General features: G+C 37.5%; 1 protein-coding gene, 1 long non-coding RNA gene and 1 other non-coding gene across 5 annotated transcripts in view; 2 read left to right on the top strand and 1 right to left on the bottom strand.

The window, feature by feature from the left end:
• PANK3 (pantothenate kinase 3) overlaps positions 1 to 12,450 on the top strand; it is a 28,790-nt gene extending 16,340 nt beyond the window's left edge. For all 3 annotated transcript variants that reach the window (XM_002710198.5, XM_051844446.2, XM_070076406.1), the window contains 3 exons: positions 1,759 to 1,882; positions 5,309 to 5,434; positions 6,344 to 12,450. In XM_002710198.5, coding sequence (XP_002710244.1) covers positions 1,759 to 1,882; positions 5,309 to 5,434; positions 6,344 to 6,394 — 301 coding nt within the window. In that variant the 3' untranslated portion in view covers positions 6,395 to 12,450. The remainder of the gene's footprint in view (positions 1 to 1,758; positions 1,883 to 5,308; positions 5,435 to 6,343) is intronic.
• MIR103A-1 (microRNA mir-103a-1) lies at positions 2,245 to 2,304 on the top strand. Its single transcript, NR_162504.1, has one exon. It is a non-coding gene; the product is annotated as a microRNA mir-103a-1 (primary transcript).
• On the bottom strand, positions 3,220 to 12,446 carry LOC138850212 (uncharacterized). The gene is made up of 2 exons (XR_011389890.1): positions 4,607 to 12,446; positions 3,220 to 4,126 (listed from the first exon to the last, which is right to left on the bottom strand). It is a non-coding gene; the product is annotated as an uncharacterized lncRNA (long non-coding RNA).
• Positions 12,451 to 15,726: the final 3,276 nt, after the last annotated feature.

Here is a 15,726-nt window from a genome sequence, read left to right as displayed (position 1 = left end):
CTTAAAAATTAAACTGCTATAGATTAATTAAATCTCGAGTCCTGCCTGCTGTTTCCTTGGCAGGTCCAGACCAAGTGATTTCAAGGGTATTATATGGCTCATGGGTTGGATGTTCTCCACCTGTGTTCTATGCATATATGAATATATGTCCGTAGTATCTCCCCTGTTCTACAAAAGGTAGTGTACTTTGTACTGTCATACAACATACTGTATCTACTCTAAATAGCTATATAATCTAGAAATCTTTTCACATTATCATTTATCTTCCTTTTACACATGTGCAGGCTTATTTGTAGGATAATTCTGAGAAGTAAGAATTCTGTAACAGTTAGCATGCCCTCCAGAGGAGTGGTACTATTCTGCACCCTCACCAGGAGCAGATGCAAGTGCCTGTTCACGTGCCGTTTCACCATGCAGTTTCACCACTAATGTGCTCTAAAACTGTTGAATTTTTGTAAAACCAACAGAGAAATTTTAATTTGCATTTCTCTCACCAACAGTGAGGTTAAGAACCTTACATATTTTCTGTGAGCAGTTGTTCATGTTCTGCTTTTCTGCTGGATTGTTATGCAGTTGAATTTATAAGTCTTTTCTCTTATGGCTTCTGGATATTGATTCATAGTAAGTAAGTCTTTGCATTCCAAATATGTAAAGGAATAAACCCTTAACTTTCTTATGATACTGTAATGGTATTTTTGGTATTTCAATCTTTGATTTACTTATAGTTTGTCTTAGAGTTTTGTGTTAGGTATGTAGAGATCCAGCTCTAGCTTATGTTTTTTTTGTTTTCAGAAGGCACTAATTATTTTAGAGGCATATGACATCCTTACGATGTTAAATCTTGTTATCGAAGATTACATGCTTTGCAATAAAGCTTTTTATTTAGCTTGTCTTTGTTTAAGGCTACTTTGGTTCCTTTCAGACATTTCTAAGTCCTTATTTAAGTGTGCAATTGCTTTTTAATTTATCCCTAAATATTCCTATTTTTTGTCTTGTTTCCTATCATACTTTGTCAGTGGTTGTTGCTTGTGCATTCCCAGTCCCTTGTCAAGGCATTCAGTGCTTGTTGGTAATGGACTTGCCTGACTCCTCAACAGCATCTCTTGTCTCTCCCTTACATAGTTGCTTCACCCTAGCCATTTGGTGTTACTTGAGATTTCATAGATGTTTTCAGTTCCTGTTTCTGTATGCCTTTAACCTTTGTGTGCCTTGCCTAAGATTTTTCCTTCCCTTTTTTGCTAACTTTTCTGATCCTCCTCTGAAAAGCCTTTCCTCGCATCTTCTAAGCTTTTTCCTTCTTACCACGTAACATAAGCTCTTTTCTGTTTGTGTTCCCAAGATAGCTTGTTGGTTTAGTTTTGTGTTCTGTTGGTTTGTTTCCTGTTACAGTTAGTCCTTTATGCCATCTGACTTCCTTTATTTAGGCAAGTCCAAATGTACTTCCCTCTCTCCTCTTGACTTCCTAAAATAACCTTTTAATCTAACTGTTTTGTATCAAGTCTTAAACTGAAGCAGTTTTAGTAATCTTTGCTTCTATGCAGAACTAACCTTTTTGACACTTATTTTAATCTTATTTTTTAAAAGTAATACTTTATGCATGTATAGTTTTTATTAGTTTATTATGATCTTATCCTGTCTTTTTTGTGTTTGGGTGTTAATTTTATTCAGAAAATCCAGCTTATAGATAGATTACTAATATCTGAAATGGTTCTTGTTATCAGCAAATTTGACTTTCCTTTGTTTTGCATTTCTCTGCAGTTTTGGGAATATGATTTATAAGGAGAAGAGAGAATCTGTTAGTAAAGAAGATCTGGCAAGAGCTACCTTAGTTACTATCACCAATAACATCGGTTCTGTGGCACGAATGTGTGCTGTCAATGAGGTAAAAAAAAACTTTAATTACATGATAAACATGAATTAGAATTTTATATACATATAGCAGGGCTTTGTTTTCCTTAAGAAGGTATTTAGGATTGACAACTGTGCCATTTAATCCCAAGACACTTTGAGCACATTCCTGTATATATGTTATATATTCAGCCACTGTTTACCTTGAAAGAAAGTTGAGGATCATTCACGTTGAAAAAGGACGTACATATGTTAGACATTTTATATTTGGTCAGAAACCTTTTCAGAAATATACCACCTAAATCTCTTGAAATAAGTAATTATTAAGAGTGTTTTGTTTTTTCCTATCAATGTTCCCATTGATAGCAAAATCCTTAGAAGTTTCTTACTGCCCTCGGCTTCTTTACAGTGCTGCCTTGTTGCATATGGATCAAGCAGCATTGTACAGGGCTATGAAGGCATTGAGACTCGCTCTTCACATGATACTTCAGTGGTGTGTACTGTTTGCTCTAAGAAAACCATGATAAGCATCTACTACTAGAGTGGCCACATAGTTAGGGTTTTTTTAAGAGAACATATGTATAATGCTGCATTCATATACTGGAAATGTTTCCCGTTAAATTTCTGTAAATAGCAGATACTTCAGATGGATTGAGATAACTGTTTTTTGAAGAAACCCTTCATTTATTTGTGTATTCATGGAGTAAATGGAGTACTGTGTACCAGGCATTGTTCCCAGGCACTTGGAATATGACATATTGGTAAAGAAAACCAAGATCCCACATTTATTCTAGTGATGTAGATCATTTAGTATGTATTAGGTGATAAATGCTATTTTAAGAAAATAGGTTAAAGAGAATTGAGAGGAGGACAGAGGGTGGAAGAGGACAGATTGTCAAGTAATTAGGTAGTTAAGGAAGTATTCATTCAAAATGTGACCCTTGAACAAAGATAAGAAGAAGGTAGGAGAATCATGCATTTGAATGTTTGTGGGAAGATGCTTCCCGCAGAGAAAACGACTGTATAAATCTTCTGAATCATTCTGTGTTCAAATTCATAGTTTTTGTCTCTTACAGTTTCTCAACACCAGTATTATAAGTTGATTGACAGAGTCACTAATACACTTTTTAACCTAGATTTTGGGAATATTTCACTTTGGGGGTTAACAGTAATCTGAGACCTTTGTTCTTTCTAGGTCTAGATTTTCATTGACCACTTGGCCATAGTTTACACAACTCATGTGCAAGATTTATATCTGAACATCAGTTACTTAATGTGAGAGTAGAAGTGGATTTTCTGGAGATTCATAAACAGTTCTAAGGTTTTCTAATTGTAGAGGTACCTTTAAAAAAGTATTGAATGTGGAATCTCTCTCTCTCTCTCTCTTTTTTTTTTTTTTTTTTTTTTTTTTGGATTTATTTATTTGAAAGGCAGAGTTACAGAGATCCTCCATCCACTGGGTCACTCACCCAAATATCCGCAATGGCCAAGGCTGGGCCAGGAACCAGGAGCTTCGTCCTGGCCTCCTACATGGGTAGCAGGGGCCCAAATACATGGGTCGTCATCTGCTGTTTTTCCCAGGCTAGAAGCAGAGGGCTGGATCGGAAGTGGAGCAGGCTAGACTCTGACCTGCACCCCATGTGTGATGCCAGTGTCACAGGCAGCAGCTTTACCCACTAGGCCACAACACCAGCCCCTGTAGTTTTCTTATTAAAGGTGGAAATTGGAGAGCTGGTGCTGTGGCATAGTGAGTAAAACCTCTGCCTGCAATGCTGGCATCCCATATGGGCAATGGTTCAAGTCCTGGTTGCCCCACTTCTGATCCAGCTCTCTGCTAATGCACTTGAGAAAGCAGGGGAAGATGGCTGAAGTGCTTGGGCCCCTGTACCCACATGGGAGACCCAGAAGAGGCTCCTCCTGGCTTCTGGCTTTAGATCAGACCATCTCTGGCTGTTGTACCCATTTATTTGGGGAGTGAACCAGGGGATGAAAGATCTCACTCTTTTCTCCCCACCCCCCACCCCATCTCTGTCTTTTTCTCTGCCTTTAAAATAAATAAGTAAATCTTTAAAAAGTAAAGGAGGAAGTTTAAGTTACTGATATAAAATTTTTCTCTTTTTTGATTTAAATTCTATCTCTATTAAGGTGGTATCACCCAGCAGATGCCTTAGCCATGGGTCTGTCTTCTCCCAGTCCTGGACCCTCCTCTCTTTTAATTTTTATTTTTATTTAATTTGAGAGACTGAAAGAGAATGTGTGGAATTCCCAAGTGTGGATTCTGTGAGTGTCGCTCCCCCTCTTCGTGGAGGAGCAACACAGGACCCTGCGCTGTTCTTTCGTCTGCTCGGCCCTCCCCGGGTTTGCTGCTGGTTCTTCCCGGGTTGGCTACTATCCCTTCCACCTCCGTGGAAGGGCAGTTCCCCCTGGCCGCATTCCCCACTTCCGCAGGGGAGCGGCACACCGCCGGCCAGCTTTCTCGGGGGCTGCACGGGTTCCCTTTAGATGTTCCCCATAGATGTTCCCGGTGCATGCCGTCTCTCTCCTCCTTTATAGTCCTTCTCTGCCAATCCCAACTCGGCTGCCCACACGCCGAGTACGCTGCTCTCCAATCAGGAGCAAGTCCTACAGTTAATTGGTTGAACTGGAGGCAGCTGTGCGGAAGCTGTTTACTTCTCTCCCAGCGCCATATTGTGGGAGAGCAGATGCATAGAATAAGTCCTAATTCGAGTAACTCAGTCTGGTCCGGATTGCTCCCCACATGTGAGAGAGAATGGCTTGATGGATCAGACTAGAAAAGGAGCATGCCAGATCCTAGGGCTTGAATTCACTTGCCAGCACCACAGGCGCTGTTTGTCTCCAGCTCTGTATACTGAGTTCAGACTTACATGTCATTGTTTATTTTATACTAAATGTGTTTTAAAGTACTTTCCCTTTGTTTGATTCCGTTAATCCTATTAGTGATGTGTCTCCAAAGAACTTTGGTAAATGAGTTATTTAATGGCCATTTTCAGAAAACAGTCACCTGTAATCACTTGCTAGGATCTTTCCAAAACAAAGTATTTTGATTGTATTTTTTAGAGCAGTTTAAGGTCCACAGTAAAATTGAGTGGAAGGTACAGAGTATTGCTGTTCACCTTACACACTGCTCTCCCTGTTGCTTCCCCCACCAGCGCACACATTTGTTGGATTCAGTGAACCTGCTTTGACACACCCTTCATTGCCAAAGGCTTTGGCTTACATTGGTATTCACTCTTGGTGTTGTCCATTCTATGGGTTTTGATAAGTGTATCATAATATGTAGAAATTATTTTTAAGTACTCAGGATTATAGAGCTCTATGTCAGAAATGTAGGCACTAGTAAAAATCACTTTTTATATTTTTAGATAAAGATCTTGTACACTCTGTGTTTTAACATCTATTTAATGACTGTTGTCAAAAGCCACTCTCTTTGTTCTTTCAGAAAATAAACAGAGTTGTCTTTGTTGGGAACTTCTTACGTGTCAATACTCTCTCAATGAAGCTATTGGCATATGCACTGGATTATTGGTCCAAAGGTCAACTGAAAGCACTGTTTCTAGAGCATGAGGTATGATGGAAAAAGAGTAGTTGGTAAATTTTAATAGAATGCTTTTTTGTGTAGGTTTTATATATTGCTTCTTGTATTTACAAACAAAATTAGTGGAGTATTTACTTCAGTAGAGTATTGATTACTTAGTTTTAGTTGGGAACAGTGGAATTACTGTAACCTGCTGACTGCCCCACTAAGATGAGAACTTCACAGTTCTTCAAAAAGAGATCTGTGACCAGCGCAGATACTGTGGCTGCTTGTGGATTTGGTCGGGGAGGGGTTGTTTCTTTTGTTTCCCCCCACACACACCTTTTTTTTTCCTCTCCTGAGATTACAGATGTTAAATGTGAACAGCACAGAAATGTGTAATTTAGCAATGAAAATTCTCCTTGACTATCACCACAATTCCACCCACTCATTGCATTTGAATTTATTCTTATTATTCATTTACTTTATCCAGTTAAATGTTCAACATAATGTTTTGGATGAAGTATTATAGTCCCAAGTCAAATGACTGTATTATTACCAATTAATAGCATAGATTGAAAGTATGTGTTTGCTTCCCTGTCTGGTGGGTGAGGAGAGTGTCTCGTGGAATGGCAAGGAGTTAGTTTCTTTGTTGAATAAAGGGAGAGGGTATAGAATTGCTGGCAATAGTCTTAAAAACTTTAGTGTCCAGAAGCCACATTTTAAAAATACATATTGAAAATACATATTTCAAAAGTGGGCATATTTATTGAGAATACAGTTTAGGAAAAAATTTTAGAGGAGCTAACAACTTGGAAATTAGAATGAACATATATATAAATGTGCTCTGAGTGGTTAATAATGTGTGCTAATTTAAAAGCTGTACTACATTAGGGGCCGGAACAGTGGCATAGCAGGTAAAAACTATACTACATTAATATTTGTTTCAAAATTATACAGGGATACTTTGGAGCTGTTGGTGCACTTCTTGGGCTGCCAAATTTCAGCTAAAGCATCAAGTCTGTCCCTGCTAATAAATGTCATCCAAAAGGAACTGAACCAGAGGCATTATTACTGCATTGTTTGTCACTGAGAACCAAAGGATAAAAGAATACCACTATTTCCTATTGCTTTTAAATGTCGGAGTGGTCCTGGATGTTGCCATACTAAAAGAGAGCTCCGTGACATGTGAAGTATTTCTTGTTGAAATGCTTTCCTTCCTGTAGATAGGCAGTTTTAGATCCTTAAATGCAATACAGCCTCTGCTAATTGAGCTTTCTCTCAAAAATTTTTCTATTTATTTTACATAGCCAACATTGTAGTACTGTATGTTCAAAATACAAATCTTAAAGTCTCAGAAAAGTTTAACTTTCGAAAATAATTGATTCTCAGTATTTGTCAGAAGTCTGTTATATGTGTGTTAACGGGTTACTAAAGAGTGGACAGTAACAACCTGTATCAAAAAATACTGAAATGGCAATCAGACATCACTTTTATGTCATTTTAAAATGTTTAGGCAATATTAATTATTATAGTTTTTCTGACATAACCCCATTCCCCATAAAAGCGTGTTTTTGTGATCATTACCCAAAGGTATAACTTTTCTCAGATACCATAATTTAAATGAAATACTCTTGTTAAGTTTTAGCCCAGGCTTTAAAATGACTCCTGGAAAATGCTCATTCTTTGCTGGCATTGCACTTTCTGTGATTTGAGTTAATTGGCACATGCTAAAATGTTTCGTGTTTCTATCAATGAAAGCTTGATTACTTTGGGGTTTTGGCTCAGGCTGTCTTGGAAGTATGGTGTGAGTGAATTGCTTAGAGTTCTTACCCCTTTTTGGTTTATTACCATGTTTATCTCAGACCCACACTTGTGTTGTTTCTTTCCATTACATCTGAACCTTCAGAGCTAAAGTTTTGATTCCATTATGAAGAGCAGCCAACATCACATTTATTCTAAATGGATGTTACGTAAACTAAATGCTGATTTATATGAAACTTGTGGACAGTCTAAGGCAGTATTGCAGAATTATAAAAGGATCAGTGTTTCATACATTCTGATAATAAAAAAGCATTATAGTTCTCAGATTTGTAAATCCTGCTACCTTGAAATTTATTCTGTATTTTGGATTAACTTTTTACAATGTTAGAGATTTTTTTCAGATTTTTACATTGGCAGTAACATTTGGAGGTCCATTAGTTGGGTGAAGTTATTCCAGTCTTGGTCATGGTTTAGGAAGTAGGAGGAACCCCACCTCTGTAAATTACCAGTAGATCTGGATGTACTTTGAAGAAATTGAGAGTTGTTTACATTATGAAGGAAGCATTTGTGTTTTTACAGAACATAGTGTTGTTCAGTACAGAGCAGTTTTCATTAGACTGTTAAGAGGTGCTTGATAAAAACATTTCTCTGTATAATTTTCAAAATTTTTGTTCAAGCATTTAAAATCCAGTTTTAATTTCCTGCAGACATGAACATATAAATAATAGGAGTGAGTATATAAAGGGGAACGCCTGTAGCAGTAACTTAAACCGTTTGGAACTTTGAATTCATACCAGTCAATAATCAGTTTGAAGTGATGCTTTCGTGTTTCTTGCTTTTACTTTTCTGTTCCAGTGACTGGGTGTTTTCAGCCAAAATGTCAGTGGTTTGATCTATCTTAAAAGTTTCTGATTTGGCCATCAGATAGAAATCTTATTCAATGAAAGTAATTACCAGACTTATTTATACTGATAGCAACTCTGTACATCATTACCTATAGGTTTAAGGCTGTCTCTTTCAGAAAAGCAATGGAATGGACAAAGTCTAAGTTAATTTAGTCACTATAATACTGAACAAAAAAAATGATTTCGTACATTTTGTCCTTTGAAGTTGAAATTAACTGCTAAATACAGGTAAACTGGACAACCATCTCACCACTGTTGGTCTTAGGTCTTTTGCATACAAAATGTAAAATTCTTAGGATAGGAATATAGAATTGTGAAGAAGGCTACCAAGATTCTGTTTTTTGTATTATGATCTCCAGAAATTTCCTTTTAGCGTGCGGTGGTAAATAGGTTTGGATCTGATTTTACCTTTCCTAGTAAACACATAAAGTAACAAGAAATGTGAAATTTTTTTAATTATATATTTTTATCTAACTTAATACCTAAATATGTTATTTCAATATAAAATATGTTACCCTTTTCCACTCTTAGTCTTTAAAAATGTGTGCTTTACCCTTCCGGCATCTCAATTTGAGTTGACCACATTTCAGATTTCAGTAGCTGTACATGGGTAATGTCTGCTAGGTGAGACAGCATAGTTGTATGAAAACTTGCTGAATTTGGGCTTTTAGAAGAATATTTGATAGAGAAAAAATTAGGAACCTTATTTCTTAAATAGATAAGAAGGAGTAAGCTGTATTTCTGACCATTCCCAAACTCTTATGTTGGCATCCTGCCATGTCATTGTAGTGTGTATCATTTTTTTCCTATGATGCTCATAAAATTGCCCAAGACAATCCTACCAGTTGCCAGCAATCTCCAAAATAGGTATTTCCTTCAGTGAAGCAAATTTGATGGTTCTAATGATTTAGTTTATAAAATTCTAATTAACTTTGAGCAGGTAACTTTAGAGTATTAAAAAGGTTATGAAAGTTATTTATAATTTGTAGGCTTAATTTTCATTTGTAAAAATTATATTAACTTTTTCAAATGCAAAGAGCACTCTCAGTTTGCTTTGGGGCTTGGAAAACACATGACATAAAAATTAGCACCACCATCCCCTGTCCCCAGAGAAGATTGCCTTTTAAATAGAGACTTTCTAAATTAGTTCTGCACCCAGATGTCTTCAAAGACAAAAGAATGAGTAGTATTGTCAAGTAAGTTGGCACGGCAAGTTCTTGCCCAGCTACTCAAATTTGAATATGGAGGAAGTGAGGTGGACTTAGGTTGGGGTCAGTACACTTGAAATCACCAGGAATACACTTGATAATTCAAAGCCCTTTAAAGAAGTTGAGGTTATTTGCCAAGTATTAGGCTAGGCTAAATAAAAATTCCTGAGTTTTTGGGTGATTTTTTTGTTTTTGTTTTTTGTTTTACTTTTGAGTGCTCATCTGATGGCTATATTGTAAGTTCCAGTTTCTGAAAGACCATTTTTGTAAGTAGAATGATGTAGCTCAAAGTAGAAAAGTTTTCTTCTTTTTCTAGTGTAATTCTTGCCTTCAAAGAATAATCCATCATATCTTGCCTTGAATTTTTTTAAGATTGTGTTCTTGGTTGAAAGCTTAGCTAGGTAGTAAAGTTTAAATATCTTTTATAACCACTCTGCTTATTACAAGCTAAATTTTTCCATGTTTCGTTTCGTGTGTGTGTTTCTGTTGAGCACTTTATATGCTTTTTAGTCTATTGCATTTAAGAATGTAATTTAGGAATTCTCCATTAAAGCCATGTAAAAACTGATAAAGAATAATGAAAATGTGTATGTTGTTTTGCATTTGATTTAACTGTTTTGTGGTGTGTGTAAACTGAATATTAGAAATATATGCCTTTTTGTAATAATACTCTGACCTTATTTAAGGTGATTGCCATGAAACATCAATAATGTCCTGTTTCCTGATAATTTGTTTATTCTTGTGTGTTTAATACTGAAGGAATTCAACCAAACTTTATTTCTGTCATTAGATGAAGCATTATCTGTTTCACTGCCTGTTTTCAAGAGTAAATTGTCCTGTATTTTGTACTGAGCCTAGTGATGGTTGGTGAAGCCCCCAAAAGTAGTTTTCTTCCTTTAGTGTTTCCACTATTAATAGCCCAGTAAAAGTGATGGTGTAATAAGTGAATAATTCCTGCTTTTCTGCCATGTCTAAATTTTGAGAAATTCCCACTTGTTGAAGGTACACGTATTGCCACTTGTTAAAGCGATCCCTACTGTTAGCATTATCTGTCTTGTGTATTCAGTGGACAGGGTCATAATTTGGTGTTGTATTACAGATAGTGCCAGACAGTGGTAACTTTTTTTGAATGTCATTTTCTTTATTTGTAAAATGAGGGAATTGTTTTATTACAGTGGGAAATGGCTTAGTTATCATCAGGATCCTGAGAAACAAATTGATTAATTTGTGGCAGTATTTGGAATGGCTAAATAATTTCTTTAGATAGTTGGTGTCATGTTTTGGAGTTAAATTTTGCAGTTATTTATCATTTTTATTTGTAAATGTTAATAGGTACTAAGTTTTGTATCCTCACCAAACTAATAGAATATTGGTTCTCTCATATTATGTTATTGCCTATAATGACCAAGTAAATATACCTTTAATGTGAAGGGTTTTTTGTATGTGTATGTAAAAGTAAGTGAATGCATGTGTGTGTACATATTATAATCTGTAAAGATATCTGGAATTTTTACAGTTAACTTCATAACTATATGGGCATTATAACTTTCACATTGTACAAAAAAAAAATCCCACTGAATTTGAAGATGCTAGAATCTTAGATACACAAGGGATTTTTTTAGTGGGCCTTTTCTTAGAGTTTATTTGCTGTTTGTGGGCCTTATGAAGATAAATATGGGATGAACCCTCCTGAAATTGATTATTGCTTTCATCAAACACAGTTCACAGCAAAAATTATAAGACAAGTTTAGTCACCTGCAAGTAAGTTGAAATACCATAAATTACCACATCAGATATCTTGAAGACCTAAAATACTTTGTCCTTGGGATTGCCTGAGAATAATCAAGCGACTGTGTCTGACATTCCTGCCTTACTATTAACGTGTAGTTGTGAGCTGATGCTGAGATTTCAGGTACCACAGTTAGTGCTGAACCATGTGGCTGGGGAGGAATTTTTTGTTTTAAGACTATCCACAATTACATTCTAGCTCCTTCTGTAACCAAAGGGTTATTTTTTAGGTTTTCTTTTTCTTTTTTCTTTATTCTTTTTTTTTTTTTCTTGGCCACGGCTGCCACTGGTTTTGTTTAAATAGACTAAAGAGGAATGTATTTTTCAAAGGATTGAATGAAGTTAAAAATCAAGATTTTGAAATGTGTAAATGTGCAACTAATTCAATCCTAGCATATTACTGGTTTTTTTTTTTTTTTTTTTTGCTTGCTGTTTCTAAATATTCTTCATGCATTGCAGTGCTAACCGTTCCAAGAGTTTTCAAGGAAAACATTTCAGTTTTTTTGTAATTTGTAAGATATACATAAATAATGTACATTTGAAATTATTTGGTTGTATGTATGAGCGTTGCTTGACCATCATACGAGGTCAGGCAGTGGTTGTCACAGATACTGAAGCCATTTTGAAATTTGCCACTTTTTTGAGTGGCCTCTTAGAGTTTACAGCATTTAGAAATAAAAGGTAACTTTATGGACCCACACTAATAATAGCCTACTTTACTTGTCTGAAATATAATTAATGGCATTAGGGTATAAGTGATGATGAGATGGTTTTACAGTTTTGTAGACATTATACATTTTTATTTTTTATTTGAACTACAGCAAAACTCCTGACTTTATTACTGAAGTTGAATGGTACTTGTCTTAATTCAGCCCAGTTTTTGACCAAATCATGCCTAGAAGATGTTTTATGTCCCAATTTAGAATTCTTTAATTTGGGGTTAATTGTACTTACACATGCCATTTCAGCTTAAGTTGCCTTATTCTGCCTGTTGTATTATTCTTGTCCAGTCTAAGCTTTGTCATGTCTTAATTCTTCTAACACTGAATCTGATGTAAAAATGTATGATGTGCTACAGATTTATTCATAATAAGCTAAGTTATCACTATTGTAACCTGTAAACATTTCTTGTAAATTTCCTAATTTATTTTTTCATTTATGTATAATTATGTAAATTTTAAAAATATTTGTTGTGACTTGTTCTGTGAACATTCCCATACTCTTAATGCTTATTTGCATGAAAGAAACTTGGGTCTGCTTGTTTGGATTGCATAGCCATTAAGCCAACTTCAGTGTATCTGCCTTTTCTGTAGTTTAACTTTTTCTAATTTTGTTCCTATCTTAAATGTTAGAATCATGCTTTTTACTTCCTACTTTCCAAATAAAGTCTCTAAGTTGTTTACTGTGTGTATCGTTATTTCTTTTTTTTTTTTTTTTAAGATTTATTTATTTATTTGAAAGAGTTACACAGAAGGAGAGGCAGAAAGAGAGGTATCTTCCATCAGCTGGTCACTCCCCAGTTGGCCACAATGGCTGGAACTGTGACGATCTGAAGCTAGGAGCTTCTTCTGGGTCTCCCATGCGGGTACAGGGGCCCAAGCACTTGGACCATCTTCTTTCCCAGGCCATAGCAGAGAGCTGGATCGGAAGTGGAGCAGCCGAGACTTAACTGATGCCCATATGGTATGCCGGCACTGCAGGCAGTGGCTTTACCTGCTATGCCATAGTGCCAGCCCCTCATTATTTCTTAGTTAACTAGTTTTGAATGTAAGATCCGTGAAACCAAAAACTAAAATCTTGTTTATTTCTTTGACCCTTGTACCTAGCACAGAGAAAGCATTCAATAAGGTAGAAGTAATTATAAATTTTCCCCACTTTCCTCTCCAAAACTTTAAACAAAAGTTATTTCCTCAGATACTCAGATCTTCATGAAATTCAAGTCTTGGCATTAAGATATGAAGAGCTTCCCTTTTTCTTGAAATGGGCCCACATTACCCTACACCAGAAATGAATGTCTTCAGAGGGTTTTGTTTTGTTTTGTTGACAGGCAGAGTGGACAGTGAGAGAGACAGAGAGAAAGGTCTTCCTTTTCTGTTGGTTCACCCCCCAATGGCCACCACAGCCAGCACACAGCGCTGATCTGAAGCCAGGAGCCAGGTGCTTCTCCTGGTCTCCCATGCGGGTGCAGAGCCCAAGCATTTGGGCCATTCTCCACTGCACTCCCGGGCCAGAGAGAGCTGGACTGGAAGAGGAGCAACCAGGACAGAATCTGGGGTGCTGGCGCCGCAGGTGGAGAATTAGCTTAGTGAGCCGCAGCGCCAGCCCAGAGGGGTTTTTATAAGGTCTTAGGTGTGCTCTACAGGTGTACTGTGCCAGAACATAGGGTACTTTGGTGTCACAGCTGGGGAGAAGCTGTTTCATATTTTCTCTAAACTAGAACTTTTAATATACAGTACCTATTAAATTGTTCTTAAATGAATCGGCATTGTGACAGGGGTTAAGCCACTGCCTGCAATGCTGGCATTCCACTGAGTGCCAGTTCAAGTCCTGGCTGTTCCACCTCCAGTCCAGCATTCTGCTAATGCACCTGGGAAAGTAGTGGAAGATGGCCCAGGAACTTGGGCCCCTGCACCCATGTGGGAGACCCAGATGAAATTCCTGGCTCTTGGCTTCAGCCGGGTTCAGCCCCAGCTGATGTTTCTTGCAGAAATGGTTGAGAATGAGAATATGGTGACTGTTACGTGAAGTATGTATCTTGTTTAAAGGAGAAAATCCAATAAGCAGAAACTAAAATGAAAAAAATGAGATTTTGACTAAGGAAAAAAGTCACGATGTGGAAATAATAGATTTGAAGTGTAGCTTAGTTCTGCAAACACAGAAATACTGCAAGAAGCTGGAATTGAGCTACTAAAGAGCAAAAAGTTCAAGGACACCATGCAAGTGCTCTCTTCACAGTAAACATTACAAATGGAAAATGATTTTATATATGGCACTTAATTTAAGTTTTTAAGGCAGCATGTCATTTTTGGTTTACATTCCTCAGTTGCTTCTGGGTTTTGGGGGTTTTTAATGTTTGGATTTTTCCCTAAAATATTGAGAAAACTGGTTCCTTGAATTTATGTTTAGGGAGCTGGCATTGAAACTTAGCAAGTAAAGCTTCCACCTGCAACAGCAGCATCTATGTTTGCAAAGGATTATGTACCAGGTGCCCCACTTACCCAGCTCCCTGTTAATGGCCTAGGAAAAGTAGCAGATCTTGTTTGGGTCACTACCACCCATGTGGAAGACCCGGATAAAGCCTCTGGCTCCTGACTTCAACCTGGATCAGCCCTGGCCAATATGGGAAGTGAACCAGGGGATAGAAGATCTCCCTGTGTCTCTAACTGATTTTTCAAATAAGTTGTGTGTGAAAAGTTACTTTTGAGTGTTACTTTTCCTTTTTAGATCTATTTACTTATTTGAAAGAGTTACAGGGAATGGAAGAGAGAGAGCTTCCATCTGCTGGTTCACTCCCCAAATGGCCTCAGTGGCCAGGACTGGGGTAGGCCAAAACCAGTAACCAGGAGCTTCACGGGGTCCCCCACATGGGTGCAGGGGCCATCTTCCGCTGCTTTCCCAGGGACATTGGCAGGGAACTGAATCTGAAGCGGAGCAGCGGGGACTGAAACCCACAAGGGTTGCTGGCTCTGGAATGGCTAAACCTGTGCCACAGCACCAGCCCTTTTTCCCAGAGGTTAACCATGCACCCTTAAAGTGCAGGTGACTGGACGCTAGACAAGCCTGTGCTCTCGCTCAGCCAGGGCTTTTAAAAAGCAGCCCGTAATGATACCGAAGCCTAATAGCTGCGCTTTGGGAGCAAGCAGCACGTTGTACTCACTTCTGTTTAGCAAGAATTTGGACTCTTTCCCCCAGGTTTGGTGGGTGAAAAAATACATTTTTGTCATACAGTAAGTGATAAACATTGAAAGAGATCAATTATTTGAGCTTGGCAAAGGTAGGTGAATGCATGATATGTTGGTTTTTTTTTTCCTAAGATGCTTTAGTGGTTTTACAACTGTTTAATAACTTCAAAAATGATTTCAGTGAGTTTGTTAAGTTCCTGATTTGTCTCCTAGAGTTTGCCTATAAAAGCACTCATGTAAGAGACATTCAGATCTGTTTAGCTGTCCTAGAGTTAGTTGTAAGAGTTCCTTAAATACTCTGTGTAGAAGTCCTTTGTTGGATGTATGTTTGGATGTTAGTGTGTGAAGTAGGGCTCATCTCCCAGAACTCACGCTTCAGCTGTAATGACTCAGTAGTAAGGGTGCAGACCTAATCTAGTTACAGCGTCTGAGAGGCGGTTCTGGTGGGAGGTCTTTTTTTTAGTTTAATAAAAACTAAAGAGAACAGATTTCATGTATTTCATAGGTACAGTTCTAGGAAGATAACCACATTTCTATTTCTCTCAGTCCCCCTCCTTCCTTCCTTTGTTTTTCTAAAAGTTTTACAAAAACAATTTTTTTTTTTTTTTTGACAGGCAGAGTGGACAGTGAAAGAGAGAGACAGAGAGAAAGGTCTTCCTTTTGCCATTGGTTCACCCTCCAATGGCCGCTGCGGTCGGCGCGCTGCAGCCAGCGCAGTGCGCTGATCCGATGGCAGGAGCCTGGTACTTACCCTGGTCTCCCATGGGCTGCAGGGC

Source organism: Oryctolagus cuniculus, chromosome 6 (assembly GCF_964237555.1).
Source record: "Oryctolagus cuniculus chromosome 6, mOryCun1.1, whole genome shotgun sequence".
Classification (NCBI taxonomy): domain Eukaryota; kingdom Metazoa; phylum Chordata; class Mammalia; order Lagomorpha; family Leporidae; genus Oryctolagus; species Oryctolagus cuniculus.
This window is presented reverse-complemented; position numbering and strand designations above follow the sequence as displayed.